The 20,956-nt window shown below is 38.1% G+C and overlaps 1 protein-coding gene across 2 annotated transcripts in view; it reads right to left on the bottom strand.

The window, feature by feature from the left end:
* The window catches only part of SPP (Insulinase (Peptidase family M16) family protein), a 95,507-nt gene that overhangs the window by 53,653 nt on the left and 20,898 nt on the right, over positions 1–20,956 (bottom strand). For both annotated transcript variants that reach the window (XM_090016398.1, XM_090016397.1), the window contains exons 10-17: positions 20,436–20,570; positions 19,995–20,219; positions 18,059–18,262; positions 16,756–16,926; positions 4,947–5,096; positions 3,798–3,935; positions 2,415–2,642; positions 54–206 (exon numbers count right to left, since the gene is read on the bottom strand). In XM_090016398.1, coding sequence (XP_089872524.1) covers positions 54–206; positions 2,415–2,642; positions 3,798–3,935; positions 4,947–5,096; positions 16,756–16,926; positions 18,059–18,262; positions 19,995–20,219; positions 20,436–20,570 — 1,404 coding nt within the window. The remainder of the gene's footprint in view (positions 1–53; positions 207–2,414; positions 2,643–3,797; positions 3,936–4,946; positions 5,097–16,755; positions 16,927–18,058; positions 18,263–19,994; positions 20,220–20,435; positions 20,571–20,956) is intronic.

The following is a 20,956-nucleotide window of genomic DNA, read 5'->3' on the forward strand; positions in this document are numbered from 1 at the left end:
AAATAAGATAAACTGCTTTTTATATTATTTTCTAAGTAAATGAGGAGGCTTACTTGTTGAGATTGTAGTTCTGATGGAGATCGACGAAAATGGATTTTGTTGTCCCCATGGCTTTCTGAAGCAGCTTTGGTAGGCCTGACTGTGCCCAGATAATCAAGAATGCAAGACTCAATCTCATCTTCTGTAAAGTCCCCAACAATGCTCACCTGAACAATCAATCGGCATTGAGAAAAACTTATCAGAACAACCACATAAACAAGATGAAAATCTGGAAACCACGAGGGACCCAGATATGTATTTTCGTTAGAGAAAAGAGGCAATCTTTCACCAAAAGTGGTGACAAGGTGTCACTAAAACAGTTACATTGATGAATGAAACATAAAAAATCAATCATCATTCAGCATATATTCCATGTTCAATGAAATCCAATCCACCTAATATCAGAGACAGTACGCTTGTCCTTGGCAAAAATAAAGATATATTATTGAATTTTATGGTGAGTGATGGTATATTGATCATTTATATCATCAGAAAACCTTCTTTTTTCTCTCTCCAAGTATACCACCAAGAAAGCTGAATCCACCATTCGCAAATATGCCAGTGACACCATTTTCTCTTTTTTCCCTAGACCAGGGCCAACTAAATGTGTCTAAAAGACCTTATGACCGACGGTTCCAGATTCCAATCCAGCCATGCTAGGTTGATCAGCTTCTGGGATCAGGAAGATTTCCAGAACACACCCTGCTTGACACAGGGGGCATCGGCTAGTTAGTTGTACTCTCCACTTCTTTTAAGATTATTCTAATTTCAGACCTGACGATTGGTTTGGGTTGGTCCGCCAAATAGCTTTCCTATGGAACAGGGCCATAATAGGTTCCAGCAAAGCTAGATAACAGGCCTTGATGGAGAATGAGCCAATTCTCAACATCTCCATGCAAAGTCCTCCACATTGCTAATCACAGGGCCGGAAAGTTCCTAGTTAAGGGATGACCAGTCCTTGGTCTCCTGAGATCAAATATCTTCCAAAGGATATCTGAGACCCCTCTGTTCAGCAAAACAGGCATGAACTTGTAACTCAGCATTCCTCGTTGGTGGCTAAGGGAGAATATACTGGATATGCACTGAAAGAGGATTAGAATGTTACTGTGTCCAACCAGAACTGAGTTCTCCCACCATCACCAGTCTGATTTCCATTCTCTTGTTAAATCCCTTTAGGAGATGTTTGTTTCAGACGTGAGAAAGAGAAACACAAATCTCATGTGATTTGTGTTTCACATGATAGTAGACACCTCTAAAACAATTTTCATAAGAATCAATCGTCTTATGTTTGTTTCATGCAGAATGAGAATCATAAGGTGAGTGAACTGCACATGCAAAAAGCAACCATTTTGCATTTATTAGAGCCCGCCATGAAGAGATTGCTTCATTTTGAATGAGAGTAAAAAATTAATGGGCCCCACAAGCAAAAAGTAAGCTTTTGCATTTAATAAAAGTACCTGATGTGAGAAAGGATGGTGGGAAAGCTCTTCCACAGGAGGAGAGGTATGATCCCACCTTCATATGAAATGAATGGTCAAATAAAAAACTATTTCTCTTTGACGATTTCCAAAAAAAATGGCATGTTTGTCACTGTGAGAAAAGGAGCCATTTTAATATGAAAGAGTCATTTTTCTCACTAAAATGGGTGAAACAAAGCCGCCTTTGAACCTTGCATCAGCTCTCCCAGTGCAACTGGTTGACCAATTCCAGAACCCTTTATGCCAAATTTCTCCTTCAGAAGGGATGTCTACTACATGTTGTTGAGAATAGGTGGTTTTATGTTAAGTTCTCTTATAATAGAGGTTTTCTGAAATTTTACTCTTATAAGGACTTAGATGTAATTTTTCCTTTTTGCCTCTCTCTATTTAATATAGAGAGAAGCCCTAATCAAGGTTAACGACATTGAGTTTTTCTGTGCAGCCGTCTCTCTCTCTCTCTCTCTCTCTCTCTCTCTCTCTCTCTCTCTCTCTCTCTCTCTCTCTCTCTCTCTCTCTCTCTCTCTACACAGGTGGCTGCTCCTTTCTACATGGTATCAAGCAAAGCACAGTTGAGGGAACACTCTCCTACAGTCAAAAGCATGATCCTATTTCAATCCACTGAATGAACCATTTATCATTGTCTAGACCTTCCATAGAAATGAGGCAAAGGATTGGACAAATAATAGTCAGCAAGCCAACAAAGAGATATGCATGGTAAAGCCTGAAATAAAGCAATAAGCAAGATGAAACCAGAAGTAGATGCAGAATGTGTATTTGTGAAAAAAGTTAATGGGAATCAGTTAATGCATACTTTGAAACAGTTAAAAAGGAATCAGTTAACATATGGATACATGAGACATACTTGTTAAAAACTTAACAAAAAATCAGTTAATTTACCTCCATATTATCACCTACAAACTGCCTCATCACTGCATCCCTAACCAATGGCAGTGTTAACCTCTCCAATGATTGGGGTGTAGGCTCAACAAATCGCTCATCACCATCTAACATTGCCAACATTAGCTTGTGGGCAGTTGCTCGTTCTAAGCTTTTCGGAATGGCACGATAATAGGATAAATAAAGCTGCCTTGCCCTATCAAATGCATCTTCAAGCCACACATTATGCTGCATGCCACATCAATTTATAAGATCATATTGCAGCATATAGATAATAGAACCTTTAAACTCATCAAACCAGTAACTAACACTAAACAAAGTAAAGAAACACAGAACAAACTAAGATACAAACTTGATCACTTGACTTTGTTAGAACCAAACAGAACCTAAAGAACAATTCTAAGTTAATGTTAAAACCGAGCATCAATATCGTTATATGCATTAAACATATATTACATAGTTATTAAAGTACTAATCATGTGGACGTATGTCCAAGAAAATAATATGCCAATTTTCACAATATTATGAGGTATATTTACCCATCTACATGAAGTTGTATGAACCATGTTCACATACAATGCCATTCAAACGCTGAATTTGATGTCTATGCACAATAAAATTCTATAAAGTTATATAAAACTGTTGCAAAATATAATGACTTGGTGTAAAAAATATCTGCATCATGTTTTGAATATGTTAAAACATAAGAACAAGCAGATCCATAACCAACATTATAATCAAGATTCCACACATACAATGATACATCAAAGAGAGAACAAATCCCTCAGACCTTCCAAACTTATAAAAAAGAGGGATGAGTAGACAATGATTTTATTGAATCATGCAAGTAGCTGTCAGTACCGATATCTACTAGTGGCATTCATGCAATGCCATGATTAGCAAGAAGTTTTAGCATTTATATTAACACAGCATCAACTGTGTAATATGTGTACGCCTCCTAATATTTGTAATTTTGTACCAAAAACTAACACATTTAATGGAAGTGGTGAGCAAAATGAGGAGTTTCCAACTTCCCAAATACTTCTATATCTTTTCTTCCCTTTTCTTATTCTTCTTCATCTCTAATTCACACATATTGGAGCAAGGTTCTACAATGACCAAGAACAACACATTTAAAAGTTATAAGTTCCTTCTTTCATTGCATCTTTCTCCATTATTCTAGTATCTATCGTCCTTTTCGCTTTCATTGGATTCTCTTTTTTACTCTTTCTACAAATTTCCTTCTTTCATTTAAGTCTACCAAATTCATCCATGGTCCACATGATGACAAGTATTATCTAATATCAAACAGAACACTAGAGATGCAACAGAAATGGGGGGAAATTTTTCAACAATCAACCCAGAGTTACAGAGGTGAATTACCTCAAGCACCATATGCAGTAGCTGGAAAGCTGCACGCATTCCACCATCTCGCAGAGTAAACCGGAATTCCATGCAGATAAACTCCTCAGTTGACTCCAAAGAGCAATTAATTAGATGATTAACACAGAAGAGCTCTACCTGATCAAATCATGTATAAAAAGAGTATTTTCAAGTAGATAATTAAAGCAATATGAACATAGGAAATGAGAATTGGCACCCATGTTTTAATTATTTAATTTATGCTAAGGTATTCAACATTACCAACTCATTAGGGAATTACAGCTATCATTAGTCAGAGATCCATGATTTACCACAGAAGCATACTATATTAATATATATATTAATAAAAAACTGCATGACATACACTATAACCAATTAGTAGATGTTTTGTGCACTTCAAATGGCAACTTAGATTGTTCATCAAGGGTAAAATGCATATAAAATGAAGGAATCTAGCAACCCCAAAATGTGTATAACCATTGAGGAGTTTCATCATCATGAAAAAAATAGATCTTTGCTGAACAACTTTAACCAACATTGGTACATAGGCATCTTTATAGGCTGCAAGTCACAGTATAGTCTCACTAAGACATGTTGAAACTGAGTATATTGAAAAGGACTAGTAACTATCTTCCAGAAAAGGGGAGAAAAGGAAAAGGAAAAAAGAAAAAAAACATATCTCAAGATACTGGACGCTCAGCAAAGTACCTACCATTCAGAAAAGGAGAGGAAAAAGAAAAAAAAATCAAACATCAAGATTTTGGACACTGACCAAAATACGGTCCAAACACATCAAGAACAGTTGAATGGATACAAGTATCAAACATGACATTCAGATGAATTCTACGGGGCTTTCAGATATTAGTCACAATCTTAATCACACTATGCCTGTTTGTCATAAAGATATTCATCTAGTTCAAAGAACAAAAACAAGCCACAAATACAGCAGGCAAGAATAACTGCTATGCTATTTGATGAAAGAGCCGAAATCCTATGAGGTAACAACTAAGCCATAACAAAAAAGCCATTGATTCAGCAGAGAATCTGTGTTAAACAAAAGATGCATAATTCTACATAGAGCAATCTAAAAAGCAACAGATTAACAATGGACTTATTCTCTGATCATAATTCTAAAAAGGCAGAGTATACCTGCTCCCTTGAAAAAGTACCAACTCTGCCACCCTCACTCAGAGTGCGGACACCAACTATGACAGATCCACGTGACTCGGGAGATTCTGTTGCCCTTCCACCACCAACTATTAGCCGCATAACCCCTCCCTTGGCTTCATTTTTTGTTATCTACATATCAAAAGAGTATGCAGTAAAATTCAGAGAAAATCCCATTGTGAAAAAATAGGTAGTAATAAAATGTTGTGTTTTGCAAAATAATCTTCTAGGAAGTAGCTAATGGTTTTATAAGAGTGGCTCAAAATCAATCTCATAATAACCAACAGTAACCCACATGGTACAGGCAAAAGATGGCAAAACTGGATGCCACCCTGAAGGAGAACAATAGTCAAAGGTTTTAGAGGTCTGCTGATTTTCCCAAAAGAAATTGATGGACCCACAAGAGAAGAACAGACCCAACCTTATTCTTCAAAGCATGAAGATTCACACATGAAAACCGTAAAGAGTGAGACCTTGCATTTTCTGATTCATGCCAGCTAACAAGATCTTGTGCAAGGAATTTGTATCAATCATGACATATAGACTGAAAAGATCTAGAGAACCTAATTTCAGCAGCCCTAGTATACATTCGTAAACATCTAAATCCAATTCAAACTACATATAATGCATAAAATTACATCTTAATGAAGGCATTTTGAAATGTTCAAGCTAACTGACATCGGTTTTGGACCGGCTACATACGGATCCCCAAGATAGACACAAGAATCTCAATGCATCACATAGCCCATATGGATATTGCATGGGACACCAAGGAATATTCACCACACAATTACATGATTCCTTGTTTAAAAAGCATTGCAAAAGCATTGGCTAATAACATAAATGGCCTGACTTCCCCTTAAATTTCAAAGGAACCTAGGACATAAACTATGGGACCATGGACAAGCATGATAAATTTCTCCATAGAACACCAACTGTCAATAAGATTCACTAGCTTCCATGTGTAATAGGCTTGGAAACAATGGCTTAAAACAAGTTGGATAGTGATAGAAGGTGATATTAGTGAAAGATACATGGACAAGTATATATACAGATCCAAACGGGCGTAAAAGAAAGGCACTAACCAGGTTTCTTATCTCTCATTGTCTGCAACAATTGTTAATAAAATATGTGTAAAGATGTTTCTCCACATGGGGAACTAAAAGTGAAAGTCTACATGTAAACCCAAAAATAGAAATCTCAAAAACAAATTTGCCAATTAAGCAGCATAATTTGTAGGTTGTGAAGATAAGTTGACTATCAGAATGTTCTTACAGAATCACTATTTTCACAATTTATGTTGCTGATGTCACTATCATACATACTTTTCTAGCAGACAATGTGCATGATTTTGTCTGAATACCTTCATCTGTCATGATATTTTATTAGGATTCAAGTGGTCCAACAAAATGGCACTTTAACCATTAGGAAATGTACATATCAATCATGTTCCAGATCACATGTGATTTATGGTTGCAAGACAGGAATTAAAGCAGGAAAAAGAAACTTAATAGATCTCTTTAAAGCAAGCCATGGCATCATTGTCCAGCTATGTCACTTACCATGTGTATCCCGTGTTGACACAATATGATACTCGGATGCTTCACGACACGACACTTCATTGACATAGTCAACCAGTTTCACACACAGTCAAGTGTCATTAACTTTATCAATTTTTTATCATCTTATCTACTTATTTAGTATTAACTTGAGTTTGTTTGTTTTTTATTTGTCAACAATTACATTACATTTCAATTTCAACTTTGTTTAATTATTTGATGTTCCTAATTATAGTGATTTAGAATTGTTGTTTTATACACACACATACATACATCTACGTGTGAGTGGCCATGTCCCCGTGTCATAATTTTTGAAATTTATTGTATCCTACGAAGTTATACTCCGCCTGTGTATAACTGTTTAGTTATACACTGCCGGTCCCAAGCCCGGATAAAGGAGGAGGGTTGTGGTAGGCCTGTGACAACCAGCATAAAAACTTAGTCATGCCTTATGAATATGAACCAATATGAGAATTTCGTTGAGGCGTTCCCTACTGAGCGACGCGCTGTACTCTATAGGCCCGGAGGCAGTGATAAATGGGCAAGGGTTGCTAGGTCGTCGCCCGGAAGCGACGCGTCACACCGGCGCCTGGGTGTGATGTCAAATAGGCAAGGGTTCCCTCACTTTGTTGGACGGGTGGGGGTAAAGAAGTTAGTCCAAGACGATAAAATTAGGTTAGCCACTTGGAACATAGGGTCTTTAACTGGTAAGTTGTAGAGTTAGTAGATGTTAGGTGTAGGAGAAAGATTGATATTTTATGTCTACGAGAGACCATATGGGTAGGTGAGAAAGCAAAAGTGATAGAACCTTGGGGATATAAGATTTGGTATACAGGAATAAATAGGAATAGGAATGGAGTAGAGATTGTTATGAGTCGTGAGTTTATAGATAATGTAGTTGAGGTCCGTAGGAAGGGTGATAGGATTTTACTTATTAAATTAGTATTAGGTACGGATATTATTAATATTATTAGTGTTTATGCACCTCAAGTAGGTTTAGATGATTCCACTAAGCGTCAATTTGGGGAAGATTTAGATGGAGTAGTACTAGGGACGTTCTCTGGTGGACTATGATGAAGAAAGGTGTTTCTCTCAAGTACATTAGTATAATTAAAGATATGTATGAAGGAGTAGTAACCAATGTCCGCACTTGTGGAGGGGTGACAACCAATTTCCCGATAACGGTTGGGTTACATCAAGGATCTGCTTTAAGCCCTTTCCTATTTGCAATAGTGATGGATGAGCTTACGAGATCAATTCAAGAAAATGTACCGTGGTGTATGTTGTTTGCTGATGATATTGTTTTGATTGATGAGTCTAGAGCTGGGGTTAATGCTAAGTTAGAATTATGGAGACAGACATTGGAAGCTAGAGGTTTTAAGTTGAGTAAGAGTAAGACTGAATATATGGAATGTCGGTTTAGTAAGCAACGAAGTAGTGATGGGAGTGTAGTGAAGCTTGGTGAGCAAGATATACCGGTGAATGATTATTTCAAATATTTGGGATCCATCATTCAAAAGTATGGAGAAATTGATGGAGATGTAAATCATAGGATAAAGGTTGGGTGGATGAAATGGAAAAGTGCTACTGGAGTGCTGTGCGATCGTAGAATGCCATTGCGGTTGAAGGGAAAGTTTTATAGGACGACTATTAGACCCGCTTTACTATATGGTACGGAATGTTGGGCTGCCAAGAGACATCATATTCAAAAAATGAGTGTAGCTGAGATGCGGATGCTTAGATGGATGTGTGGAAATACAATAAAAGATAAGATTCGGAACGAAGAGATACGTAAGAAGGTAGGTGTTGCACCCATTGAAAATAAGATGCGAGAGAATCGTTTACGGTGGTTTGGACATATTCGGCGAAGGCCTAATGATGCTCCAGTTAGAAGGTTGGAGAAATGGGAAAATATATTAGTTAAAAGAGGTCGGGGTAGGCCTAGGAAGACTTGGATGGAGATGATAGGAAAGGATATGAATGCTTTGAACCTCACCGAGGACATGGCGTTGGATAGAAATGATTGGAGGAAAAGGATTCATGTGGAAGACCCAAAATGAATTTCTTTTTTGGTTCATATCGCTGACCCCAATTGTTTTGGGATGAAGGCGTAGTTGTTGTTGTTGTTGTTGTAGTACAAGGGATATCTTATGGAGAAAGGTTTTTCATCGACGGTGACCTTAATGGGCATGTAGGCATTAGTAGAGATGGATTTGAGAGTATCCATGGAGGCTACGGTATAGGAGAAAGAAACGATAGTGGAGAAAGGATTTTAGATTTTGGTTTGTCCTATGATATGATCTTAGCAAACACTTGGTTTAGGAAGAGGGAGTCTCACCTAGTAACATTTAAAAGTGGGGTTAATACGAGTAAGGTTATACCGGGAGAAAGTGTAGCTACACAACATAGAGTCTTAATTTTAGATCTTAGAATTAGGCAATGCCACAAAAGGGATAGACATAGGATAGATCCTAGAATTAAGTGGTGGGCACTGAAAGAAGCTAAACAAGGAATGTTTGTAGAGCGGGTAGTTAAGGAAGTTGATTGGTGTCTCGAGGAGGATTCAGAATCTATGTGGAATAAGATAGCGGGTGGCATGAGAAAGGTGACTAAGGAGGTATTGGGTGAGTCTAAAGGCGGTGCACCGCTAGGTAAGGATACATCGTGGTGGAACAAGGATGTCAAATTAGCTATTAAGGTTAAAAGAGTGTTATAGAAATCTAAGTAAAAATCGTGATAATGAGAATTTAGAGAAGTATATGATAGCAAAGAAGGAAGCTAAAAAAGTAGTTCGGAACGCGAGGGATAAGGTATATAAGGAGGTTTATGACAAGTTGGATACCAAAGAGGGTGAGAAGGATATTTATAGGCTTGCAAAGATGAGAGATAAGAAATCGAGGGATCTTGGTATGGTTAGATGTATCAAAGATGAAACGCAAAGGGTTTTAGTCAAAGATGAGGAGATTAAGGAGAGATGGAAAGATTATTTTGATAAGCTATTTAATGAAAGTCATGCTCAGGATCTTGGAGACTTTTCAATTCCTTTTCATGAGATGAATCGTGACTTCATGCGCAAGATTCAAAAGAAAGAAATTGCAGAGGCTTTGAAGAAAATGAAATCAAGAAGGGCAGTTGGCCCAGATGGTATACCTATCGAGGCTTGAAAATGCTTGGGAGAGAAAGGTTTAGAATGGTTGACAAATCTTTTTAACAAGATTTGGCGGACAAATAAGATGTCTAATGAGTGGAGGAAGAGTACTTTGGTGCCTCTATATCAGAATAAGGGTGATATACAAGATTGCACAAACTATCGTGGTATAAAACTCATGAGTCATACTATGAAACTTTGGGAGAGGGTGGTTGAGTCTAGGTTGAGGAAGATTGACATGATATCGGAGAATCAATTTGGTTTTATGCCTGAAAGATCAACTATGGAAGCTATACATCTTCTTAGACAACTTATTAAGAGAAATAGAGAGAGGAACAAAGATTTGCATATGGTTTTTATTGATTTGGAGAAGGCTTACAATAAAGTACCTAGGGACGTTCTCTGTTGGACAATGACGAAGAAAGGTGTTTCTCTAAAGTACATTAGTATAATTAAAGATATGTATGAAGGAGTAGTAACCAATGTCCGCACTTGTGGAGGGGTGACAACCAATTTTCCTATAACGGTTGGGTTACATCAATGATCTGTTTTAAGCCCTTTCCTATTTGCTATAGTGATGGATGAGCTTACGAGATCAATTCAAGAAAATGTGCCATGGTGTATGTTGTTTGCTGATGATATTGTTTTGATTGATGAGTCTAGAGCTGGGGTTAATGCTAAGTTAGAATTATGGAGACAGACATTGGAAGCAAGAGGTTTTAAGTTGAGTAAGAGTAAGACAGAATACATGGAATGTCGATTTAGTAAGCAACAAAGTAGTGAGGGGAGTGTAGTGAAGCTTGGTGAGCACGAAATACCGGTGGATGATTCTTTCAAATATTTGGGGTCTATCATTCAAAAGTATGGAGAAATTGATGGAGATGTAAATCATAGGATAAAGGTTGGGTGGATGAAATGGAAGAGTACAACTGGAGTGTTGTGCGATCGTAGAATGCCATTGCGGTTGAAGGGAAAGTTTTATAGGACGACTATTAGGCCCGCTTTACTATATGGTACGGAATGTTGGGCAGCCAAGAGACATCATATTCAAAAAATGAGTGTAGCTGAGATGGATGTGTGGAAATACAATAAAAGATAAGATTCGGAACGAGGAGATACGTAAGAAGGTAGGCGTTGCACGCATTGAAAATAAGTTGAGAGAGAATCGCTTACGGTGGTTTGGACATATTCGACGAATGCCTAATGATGCTCCAGTTAGAAGGATGGAGAAATGGAAAAATATATTAGTTAAAAGAGGTCGGGGTAGGCCTAGGAAGACATGGATGTGTGAGAAATCAGATGTGGGAGTCACCTTACTATCGTAGCAAGAGATAGAGAGAGAGGTAAGAGGGAAGAGAGAAAAAAATGTTGGGCGGCAATGATGTCTTCTCCCCTTTCCATTGATATTTATATGTTGTACGAGTGGTACAATACAGTACAATAGTACAATACAGTACAGTATGCTGTACAATACAGTACAGTAGTACAATACAGTACAGTATGCTGTACAATTGGTACAATACAGTACAGAAATATATTCATTTACATATACATATTTAACAGCCTCCCTCAATCATGCTCAACTTGCCCTTAAGTAACCAAAATTGATGACTAACCAATCCTTTGGTGAAGATGTCTGCTACTTGGTCTTCTGATCTGACATACGAAGCCTCAATTTCTTCTGTTTCAATCTTTTGTCTAACAAAATGCTGATCAATCTCAATGTGCTTCGTGCGACAATGATGAATAGGGTTAAAAGAAATATTAATGGCACTTTGATTATCACATAAAAGCAGAGAGGAAGAGATAGGTTCATTCAACTCTTGAAGAAGATGCTGTACCCAAGTGACATCAGCTGTCCCTGCTGCCATTGCCCTGTACTCTGCCTCAGTGCTGGATTTAGCAATGGCCTTTTGTTTCTTACTACTCCAAGTGACAATATTTGGGCCAATAAAAACACAATATCCTGAAACCGACCTACGCTCATCAGGGTCCCCACCCCAATCTGCATCACAATATGTAAGTAAACGGTGTCCTGTAGTGAAGCTTTCATCTTTGTGATAGAGCAATCCATCTCCAATAGTCCCTTTCAGATATCTGAGAATACGCTTAATACATTCCATATGACAATCAGTGGGAGCATGCATAAACTGAGATGCTTGATTTACAGCATAAGCAATGTCAGGTCTTGTAAATGTAAGATATTGCAACATACCAACAATGCGGCGATATAAAGTGGAATCATGATATAATTGGCTTTCTTTTGCACTAAACTTATGATTTAAGACAGATGGGGTGCTGAGAGGTTTACAATTAATCATACCAGTGGTGTGAAGAATGTCAAGAGTATACTTGTGTTGACTTAGAGTGAGTCGATCATCTTGTCTATCGACTTCAACTCCCAAGAAGTATCGCAATGGGCCTAAGTCCTTCATCTTGAATTTGGCCATGAGTAAAGACTTGACCAAGGCAATATGTGCATCATCACTCCCAGTGATAATGATGTCATCAACATATATAAGAACCCAAGTAGTAACATGATCATTCTTATACATAAATAAAGAATGATCAAGTATACTCTTAGAAAAGCCATGCTGCTGAATTTCCATGGAGAAACTCTCAAACCAAGACCGAGATGCCTGTTTTAAACCATAAAGAGACCTTCTCAATTTACAAACCCATGTAGCCGCATCATGTTCACTATATCCAGGAGGTTGCTCCATATACACCTCTTCCTTCAAGTCCCCATGTAGGAACGCATTCTTGACATCCAACTGGCTAAGAGACCAACCATGCTGAAGTGCCAAAGTGAGGATCACACGAATGGTGCCAATTTTGACAACAGGGCTAAAAGTTTCCTCATAATCTTGCCCATATTGTTGTGTGAATCCGCGTGCAACAAGGCGAGCTTTATATCTTTCAATGCTACCATCTGGTTTACGCTTGATCTTGTAAACCCATTTGGAACCAACAACATTTCTATCAACAGGTCGAGGAACAATATCCCATGTATGACATTCATGAAGTGCTGCCATTTCTTCGTTCATAGCTTCAACCCAAGCTCGAGAATGGGCTGCCTGATGGAAAGTAGACGGCTCTTTCTCTTTGGCCACATTGGTTAGAAACAACTGAAAGTCAAGAGAAAAATTGTTGTAACTAACCCAACGATGGATAGGATGCCTTTCACGTGTGGATCGTCGAAGAGGGGGAGCCTCGTGAGATGGAGTTGAAGGGGCTCCTCGACGGGCATAAACCAAACCTGAAAACCGTGAAGGTGCATCCTGGATGATGGAGTTGTCTGCTTCAAACTGAATTGGTTCATCAACAACAGGATCTCTGATAGAGTCATATAGCAAAGTATCACAAAGCCATGGATCATAAGTAGTTTGCTCATATACCTGAGAAGTATCACAAGTGCTGAAATGGTCATCATCAAAAACAACATTTCTAGAGACCTTAATCTTACCCAAAATAGGATCATAACATCTATATCCTTTATACCCATCGGCATATCCCAGAAATCTGCACTGAACTGCTCTGTCCTGAAACTTGTTACGTAAAGAATGATCCACATGGACATAACAAATGCATCCGAAAGCATGCAAATCATCATAAGAAGGGTGAGAACCGTGAAGCAAATAATAAGGAGACTGATCTCCTAATAATTCCATAGGCAACCTGTTAATGATATGCACTGCAGTGTGAAAGGCCTCAGTCCAAAGAGAGAAAGAAATATCAATATTGTGCATCATACTTAACGCGGTTTCAACAATATGCCGATGCTTACGTTCTGCTACTCCATTCTGTTGTGGAGTGTAAGGACAAGAGGAGTTACGTGTGATGCCATGGTCCTTTAAATATTCACTAAAATCATGAGATATGTATTCTCCACCACCATCACACTGGAAATAAGTGATATTTGAATTGAAAAGGTTCTGAACAAGAGCATGGAATTGTTTGAAAAGTTTGAACACTTCAGATTTAGATTTCATAAAGTAAATCCAAGTGTAACGAGTGAAAGAGTCAAGAAATAACACATAATAACGAGAGCCAGATAGAGATGAAACAGGAGCTGGGCCCCAAACATCAGAGTGAATAATTTCAAATGGCTTGGAAGCTCTTTTATTGATACTTTGAAAGGGAAGTACATGACTCTTGCAGACATTACAACTAGGACACTTATGATCTAATTTGACTTTGGGAATAAAACCCTGAGAAGACAATTTGTCAAGGAACCCTTGACTACAATGACCTAACCGACGATGCCAAGAAACTGGCTTATTACATTGCATAACAGAAGAAGACTGACTCAAATAAGCAGGAAAAGATGGAGACACGGTAGATGACGTCTTCAAAGTCCCGGGGGCTGCTTCGAAGACGTACATGTTTCCGCGTCGTTCACCCTTAGCGAGCATCTTCTTGGTTCGAAGGTCCTTAAGACAAACAGAAGACGGAGTAAATTCCATGGATGAATTTGTTTCATCAACCAATTTAGAAACAGATAAAATGTTTTTCTCAATGGCAGGAGTGAGTAAGACATTTTTCAATGGTAGTGTAGATTGTGACAAAGAGAGAGATGCATTTCCAGTATGAGAAATAGGGTGGTGGGAACCATCTCCCGTGACAATAGTGCCAGTGCCAATATAAGGAACCATGTTGGAAAGTTTACCTGCATCAGAAGTAACATGTGCGGCTGCTCCAGAATCAATATACCAAACTCCATCATCATTCTGACGCAAATTCATGTTGTTAAATGCAGTCATCAGAATTTGTTGCACATCATGTGGCAACCCTGCACTCTGTCCCTGATCAGTACCCTGATGTGCTCGAAAATTTCCCTGCGGCTGCCCCTGAAACTGTCTAACATTCATCTGTCCAGCTCTTGGTCCTGGCCTCCCTGCCTTGTTGCGATTCTGTGGGTTGTGCCAACAATCTGCTTTCACATGGCCACGCTTGTTGCAATGGAAGCAAGTAGGGACACGGGTACCTCTAGTGGCAGGTGGAGCAGTAGGAGTAGGAAGGAGTCCTCCACGGCCCATATGAGCAGCAGGTGGACGAAATGAGGTAGACCCAGATGTAAACATGACAGGATGAGGATCATCAATAAGATGATCTTGAGTCAAACTAACTTCATACTGTAGGAGTTTGGCCTGTAAATCCTCAAAGCATGGAAGTGTAGAGGCAACCTGTAATGCAGTGCAAAACATACGATATTGGGGCCCAAGGCTTCCCAATACCTGCTGAACAACATCTCTGTCAGAAACAGGATATCCAATAGCGGCCAACTGATCAATGATAATTTTGATATCCCCTAGAAATTCAGTAATGGTCTTAGTTCCCTTTCGCATAGATTGGAACTGCCATTTCAGTTGAAGTGCACGTGATTCAGAAACCTGTGAATAAGAGTGAGCAAGATGTCTCCATAGTTCTGCAGCAGTAAAATGGTCAGAGATAGTTTGTAATATACGATCAGATAACGTGGCAATCAAATAGGCAACCACAGATTGGTCCTTCTGAAACCAAACATCATACGCAGGATTTGGAATAGCAATGCAACTCACCTTCCCATCATTACCAGTTACCTCTTGCGTAATAGTCATAGGTGGGGCGGGTGATCCACCATCCAGATGCCCGGAAAGACCATGACTTCGGATAAACGGCAGAATTTGGCGTTTCCAAAGTAAGTAGTTATCATGAGTTAATTTGTGAGAAACAAGTTGAGAAAGAAATCCGGGGCTGATTTTAGAATCCATAAGGAAGAAGATCAAAGATGAATCAAACAGCACGACAGAAATTCGTAGGTTGTACGGACAGAACCGTACGGACAGAAATTTTTGAGTTTTGGAAATCACGATTTTTTAGTTAATCGTGCAGAATGTACGATTTATCAACTATATTGCAAGAAATAGACAAGAAATCACAAGAAGTTTGAGAAAAGAGGCACTTTTGAGAAATGAGGGTTCCCAAATTTGGGGAAAACAGAAATTAGGGTTGATAAAATTGGGGATAACAGAATATGTAAGAAGGAAAAGATGCACGATATGAGGAAATGAAGAAACGACGTCGAAATATAGTGATTCAACGGAGAAACAACAGAGAAAAGATGAAAAAAAAAACACTTTCCTTGAGAACGCCCAAAAACGCACGTCAAGGTCCTTAGGGGCCTTCCAGATGATCGTGATTACCACGCCCTTGGCTCTGATACCATGTGAGAAATCAGATGTGGGAGTCACCTTACTATCGTAGCAAGAGATAGAGAGAGAGGTAAGAGGGAAGAGAGAAAAAAATGTTGGGCGGCAATGATGTCTTCTCCCCTTTCCATTGATATTTATATGTTGTACGAGTGGTACAATACAGTACAATAGTACAATACAGTACAGTATGCTGTACAATACAGTACAATACAGTACAGTAGTACAATACAGTACAGTATGCTGTACAATTGGTACAATACAGTACAGAAATATATTCATTTACATATACATATTTAACAGGATGGAGGTGATAGGAAAGGATATGAATGCTTTGAACCTCACTGAGGACATGGCATTGGATAGAAATGAATGGAGGAGAAGAATTCATGTGGAAGACCCAGAATGATTTTCTTTGTTGGTTCATATCGCCGACCCCAATTGTTTTGGGATGAAGGCGTAGTTGTTGTTGTTGTTGTATTGTATCCTACGAAGTGTATCCACAAAGTGTCCCGCTCCTGCGTCCATATCCATATGACATAGCTAGATTTGCAATTTATAGATGTGCCTCTTAATTTTCACATGAACAATGCTTCTTGACTAAAATGTAGGTCTAGGAACGAGATTAATCACCACCCAATACCTATCGTCCTGGTTAAATTTGATGTGATAGCAGACAGAAATTTCAAATGTGTTTGCATAAATTGATCAAAGGCAATTACGGTGATGAGGCTTACCACCTGAAAGGATATTAACCATGAAACCAGTGACATTCAAAAATAATCATAACCAGATTTAAGATGCAAACTGTAGAGTCAAATTTGATAAATGAAAAGAAAACTCTAGGCACCAGAGGAAAGTGATCTTATGAAAAAAGAGTCCTATAATAAAACCTTGTAGTTTACAGGCATTCCATTTGAAAGACGAAGTTGTGTGATTCCAGTTTCAGCATCAAACACTTTTGTGGAATTGACTTCCGGGCCCAAATGAACAAATGATGGCTTATGCAGCGTCAGCAGTTCCTTTAGTTGTGATGATGGTATCAACTCCTTTGGTACCTCAAGCTGATTTACAAGTAACATTAGAGAGTGAAATGTCGATCAGGCACAAAATGCTACATGGACCACATTGAACTGCTCAGCAACTAACTGAAAAGTGAAAACCAACTTGCCCAACAAAAAAAATCAATCTTTGCTAATGAGGTAATCAATCATATCTTATGTTTCAGAAGAAAAGAATGAAGCCCAGGAGAAAACAAAAACAAATAATCTACAAACAGCAAAACAACATAACTTCTATTTTGGCAGCAGAAACAAAGCCTCCAAAGATCTTTTTTTTTTCAACAAGCTATCAGAAGCAATGTTATAAAATCATGCACATTGAATAGAAGCAATGTTACCTACTTCCCTCAAAACATAATGCCTTATGCATCACCCACTCAACAATCATCTGCCTCACGAAGATCTCATATAAGAAGCAATGTTAGAAAGAATTGGCATGAGATTTAGTCTTACATAAAAGCTGGAGGCCGGGAAGAGGTTATATTCAAAATGAGAAAAAAAAAACATAACCAAATGTATTACAAAAATGCCGCTTTGAATGCTTGATAAGATGTTATTTGTCATCCCTAGTCATGTGTTTACAATGAGGAATTAGTTTAATAAATTTGCCCACATCAATTGTCACAAGGTCAGTTTCCAAAACATTCATGTGCCAGCTCACCATCTTTGTTTCCAAAGAAAATGAAGCCCCATAAAATAGTAGTTGCAGCTAACCATTAGAAGATAAAACATATATCTCTCAAGCAATCAGATGACAGGCCTGCCAAACGATTCAAGATGTCTATATTTTTCTTATGTTTGTGAAGACATAATGTAATAACAATGTATTAGTTCCATCATGAGCAAAACAGTATAACACCCAGCAACAATCTCATGTCATATATGTATCACATTGCAAAACTTACTATGCCAGACTTAGATCAGCAAATATATCTGATAGAAATTATATTTGTAGGAAAAAAAAAGCTATTCATTTAAAGGTCCAAGACAAAGCCAGCCGTTAATAGAAACCATTTTTGCTATCGAGTACATAATCTTGAAATACCAACTAAATTAATGATATTTAAATTAAAAGACAGGTTGCACAATAATTAGCATATTAAAGAAGGCCAATATACATCTAAGGAAAACGAACCTCTGGTTCAGCTTCTATGGGTTCCTTCAAACCGGCATTTATAGCTTCAGTGATTTCAGCTGGATCAATCCTAAAATCCACCTCACCCACTCCATCAACATGAAATTTTTTTGGAACACAAGCAACTATTGCTGCAGGTGGCGGTGCAGTATCGCTCCCAAAGTCAGAGATGTACTCCAGTACAGTTGCACCAACTGAATTAACCTGAACAGCACCAGTCTTTTAGGTGAGAAACATGTTGAATCAACTTATAGCACATAGAGATCAATTTTCAAAAAATTCAGAGGAGCAACGAGAGAAAGTTTCATCTCAACCAATGTTGTAAAAAGCGTTGAGGCGTAGCGTAGCGCTCCAGCAAAAACTGAGGCGAGGCGTAAAGCGTAAGCCTCAAAAAAAATTGAAAACTTTAAAAAAACTTTAAAAAAATATCTAAAAATACAAATAAATAAAAGAAATGCTTTATTGATTAAGCAACAACCAATAAGAAATAGAAAATCTCAAATAAATACCGAAAAATGTGAGATTAACATGTAAAAGTAACATTAATGCAACAACTTGATCTATTGATCTATGTAAGTATCTAAGAAATAAAATATGAGCATTCAATAAAAAATTAAGTAACAAAAACTGTAACAATCAAATTTCTCAACATCATGTCATCATCAGAAAATGCATATTAACACACACACACACACACACACACACACACACACACACACACACACACACATATATATAGCTGTGAAAAAAACTACACAGCATAACAGGCTTGACAGCAAAATATAACATCCTAATGTGTATGCATATCTGTTTTCCATAAAAATAACAAGATTTATATAATTAATTAAATATGTAACATATATAACTGAAAAATAGATTATATAACTGAAAAACTGATTATATAATTGAGAAACTAATTATATAACTTGGAAACAGATTATACATGAATTATATAATATATATATATATATGTAATATACACCTGTCCAGAGTCCAGACACAGAATATATATGTATATAACTGAAAAACAGAAACTGAAAATGGACAAAAGGAAAAATGAAAGAAAAGAAGAAAAACAAAGAGAGTGGTGGGCGAGAGCTCAGAGGAGGAGGAGAAAAAATAACAGGAAAAAAAAAAAAGGGAAGCGGCAGGAAAGGGGGGGGGGGGGGAAGAGAAGAAGAAGAGACGGTAGAGAAAAAGGAAAAAGGAAAAAAAGGAAGAAGAAGACTATAGTGAAAATGAAGAAGAAGAGATAAAGAGGAAAAAAAGAAAAAAATTTGTGTACCTCGGGGTGATGGGGTCCTTCTCGCTGGCTGAGAACCGAGAGAGAGAGAGAGAGACCTACCTCTCTTCTTCTTCTTCCTTTCGGCAAAGAGAGAGGGAGAGTGAAAGACGAGAGAGGCAGCGAGAGGGAGAGACAGAAAGAGTGGGAAAGCGAGAGACGAGAGGGAGAGTGAAAGACGAGAGGGAGAGACAGAAAGAGTGGGAGAGCGAGAGAGCGAGAGAGAGCAAGGAGAGAGACATGCATACAAAGAAAGAGAGAGTAGGGAGAGCAAGAGACCTTATTTGGGTCAAATGGGGGCTTTGACCCCCATTTGACCTGATACTAAAATAGTGTGCGCCTCAAGCTGAGGCGCGCCTCACCTTGAGGCATACGCCTTAGGGCATATAGGCTATTTACTTGCACCTCAAGGCAAGAGGGCCCTCGCCTTGAGGCGAGGCGTGCCTTGAGGTGCGTTATTAACAACGTTGATCTCAACCTTTATTTGTAAAACATTCCAGAACAAAATTTAGGCTATAAGAATAAACTATTTTATTAGTTTGATAAGCCGGAAAAATTAAAAATCTACTTTACCAAGATGCTCCCATTTAACTTCATGGCCATACACCAGTCATATCTTTCAGAATAATATAAAATAAATTCCAGGCATTTTACCTCTTCTAGTGTAACTGTTTCTGCAACAGAAACTAACGACTCATGCCCCTGTCTTTGATCCATAACTGTATGGCCTAGTGCATCGCTCTCCATAATGAAGTCCAGATTATCAACCGAAGGCACATTGTCAATCATTGCGGCCAGTTGTTCGCTGTCCTTCAGGAGTGCATCCATATAACGAGCCAATTCTCCCTTGGTAACACCAAATATCTTGAGCCTTCGAACCTAGGAGTAGAAGAGCACACATATTAAGAAGAAAAATGAAATAGAAAGTAGAAAGATAGGGCCTTATTGCATAATGAAAATCCTATTGTGCAATGTGCACTTGCAAGAAACAACCATAATAAAAGCATTTCATTCTTGGAATTGCACGTTGCATATGCCAAAAAGTTATATCTTATAGAAGTCCCACGCTCAAAAAAGTAGGTGTCAATAGCAAACCTCCTGAACAGCAATTCTAACTGCAGTCTGCCAGTTCCTGGGCTCTGCAGTTACTGTAAGAGTGGTGACGGTGCATCCTTCCCTCCCTGAGTCACTGTGATCCAGCTCGATCGAAGTGAAAGGAGGATTTGAGCTCTGCAACATCCCACCATATATACACAACCGGATGTTAAGACATGAAATAGCTACACATTAAAGCAGAACCAGAAAAAATTAAACAAAAATATGAGGCAACAGTGGAAGTTTCAACAAAAGTCATAATCTTGAGAATTGATCCAACTAAAAAGCTTTTATAAGCAATACAGAGCATGCAACAATTATCTAAAGATGATATAACAAACTTAGGTTACTTTATTAAGGAATGTGTATCATTACTTTTTGTAGCCTCACCTAATTTTCCAGTCTTACATTACTTTCTTGCACTCATTGCAGGGAAGAACAAATTCAAAATTTTAGTTTTCCATAAAATGCAAGATTTACTTTTCATGAAAAGTTACCTTGTTCATAGATCTCCGTCTCAT

Source organism: Nuphar pumila, chromosome 8 (genome assembly GCF_984573655.1).
Source record: "Nuphar pumila chromosome 8, dmNupPumi1.hap1.1, whole genome shotgun sequence".
NCBI lineage: Eukaryota > Viridiplantae > Streptophyta > Magnoliopsida > Nymphaeales > Nymphaeaceae > Nuphar > Nuphar pumila.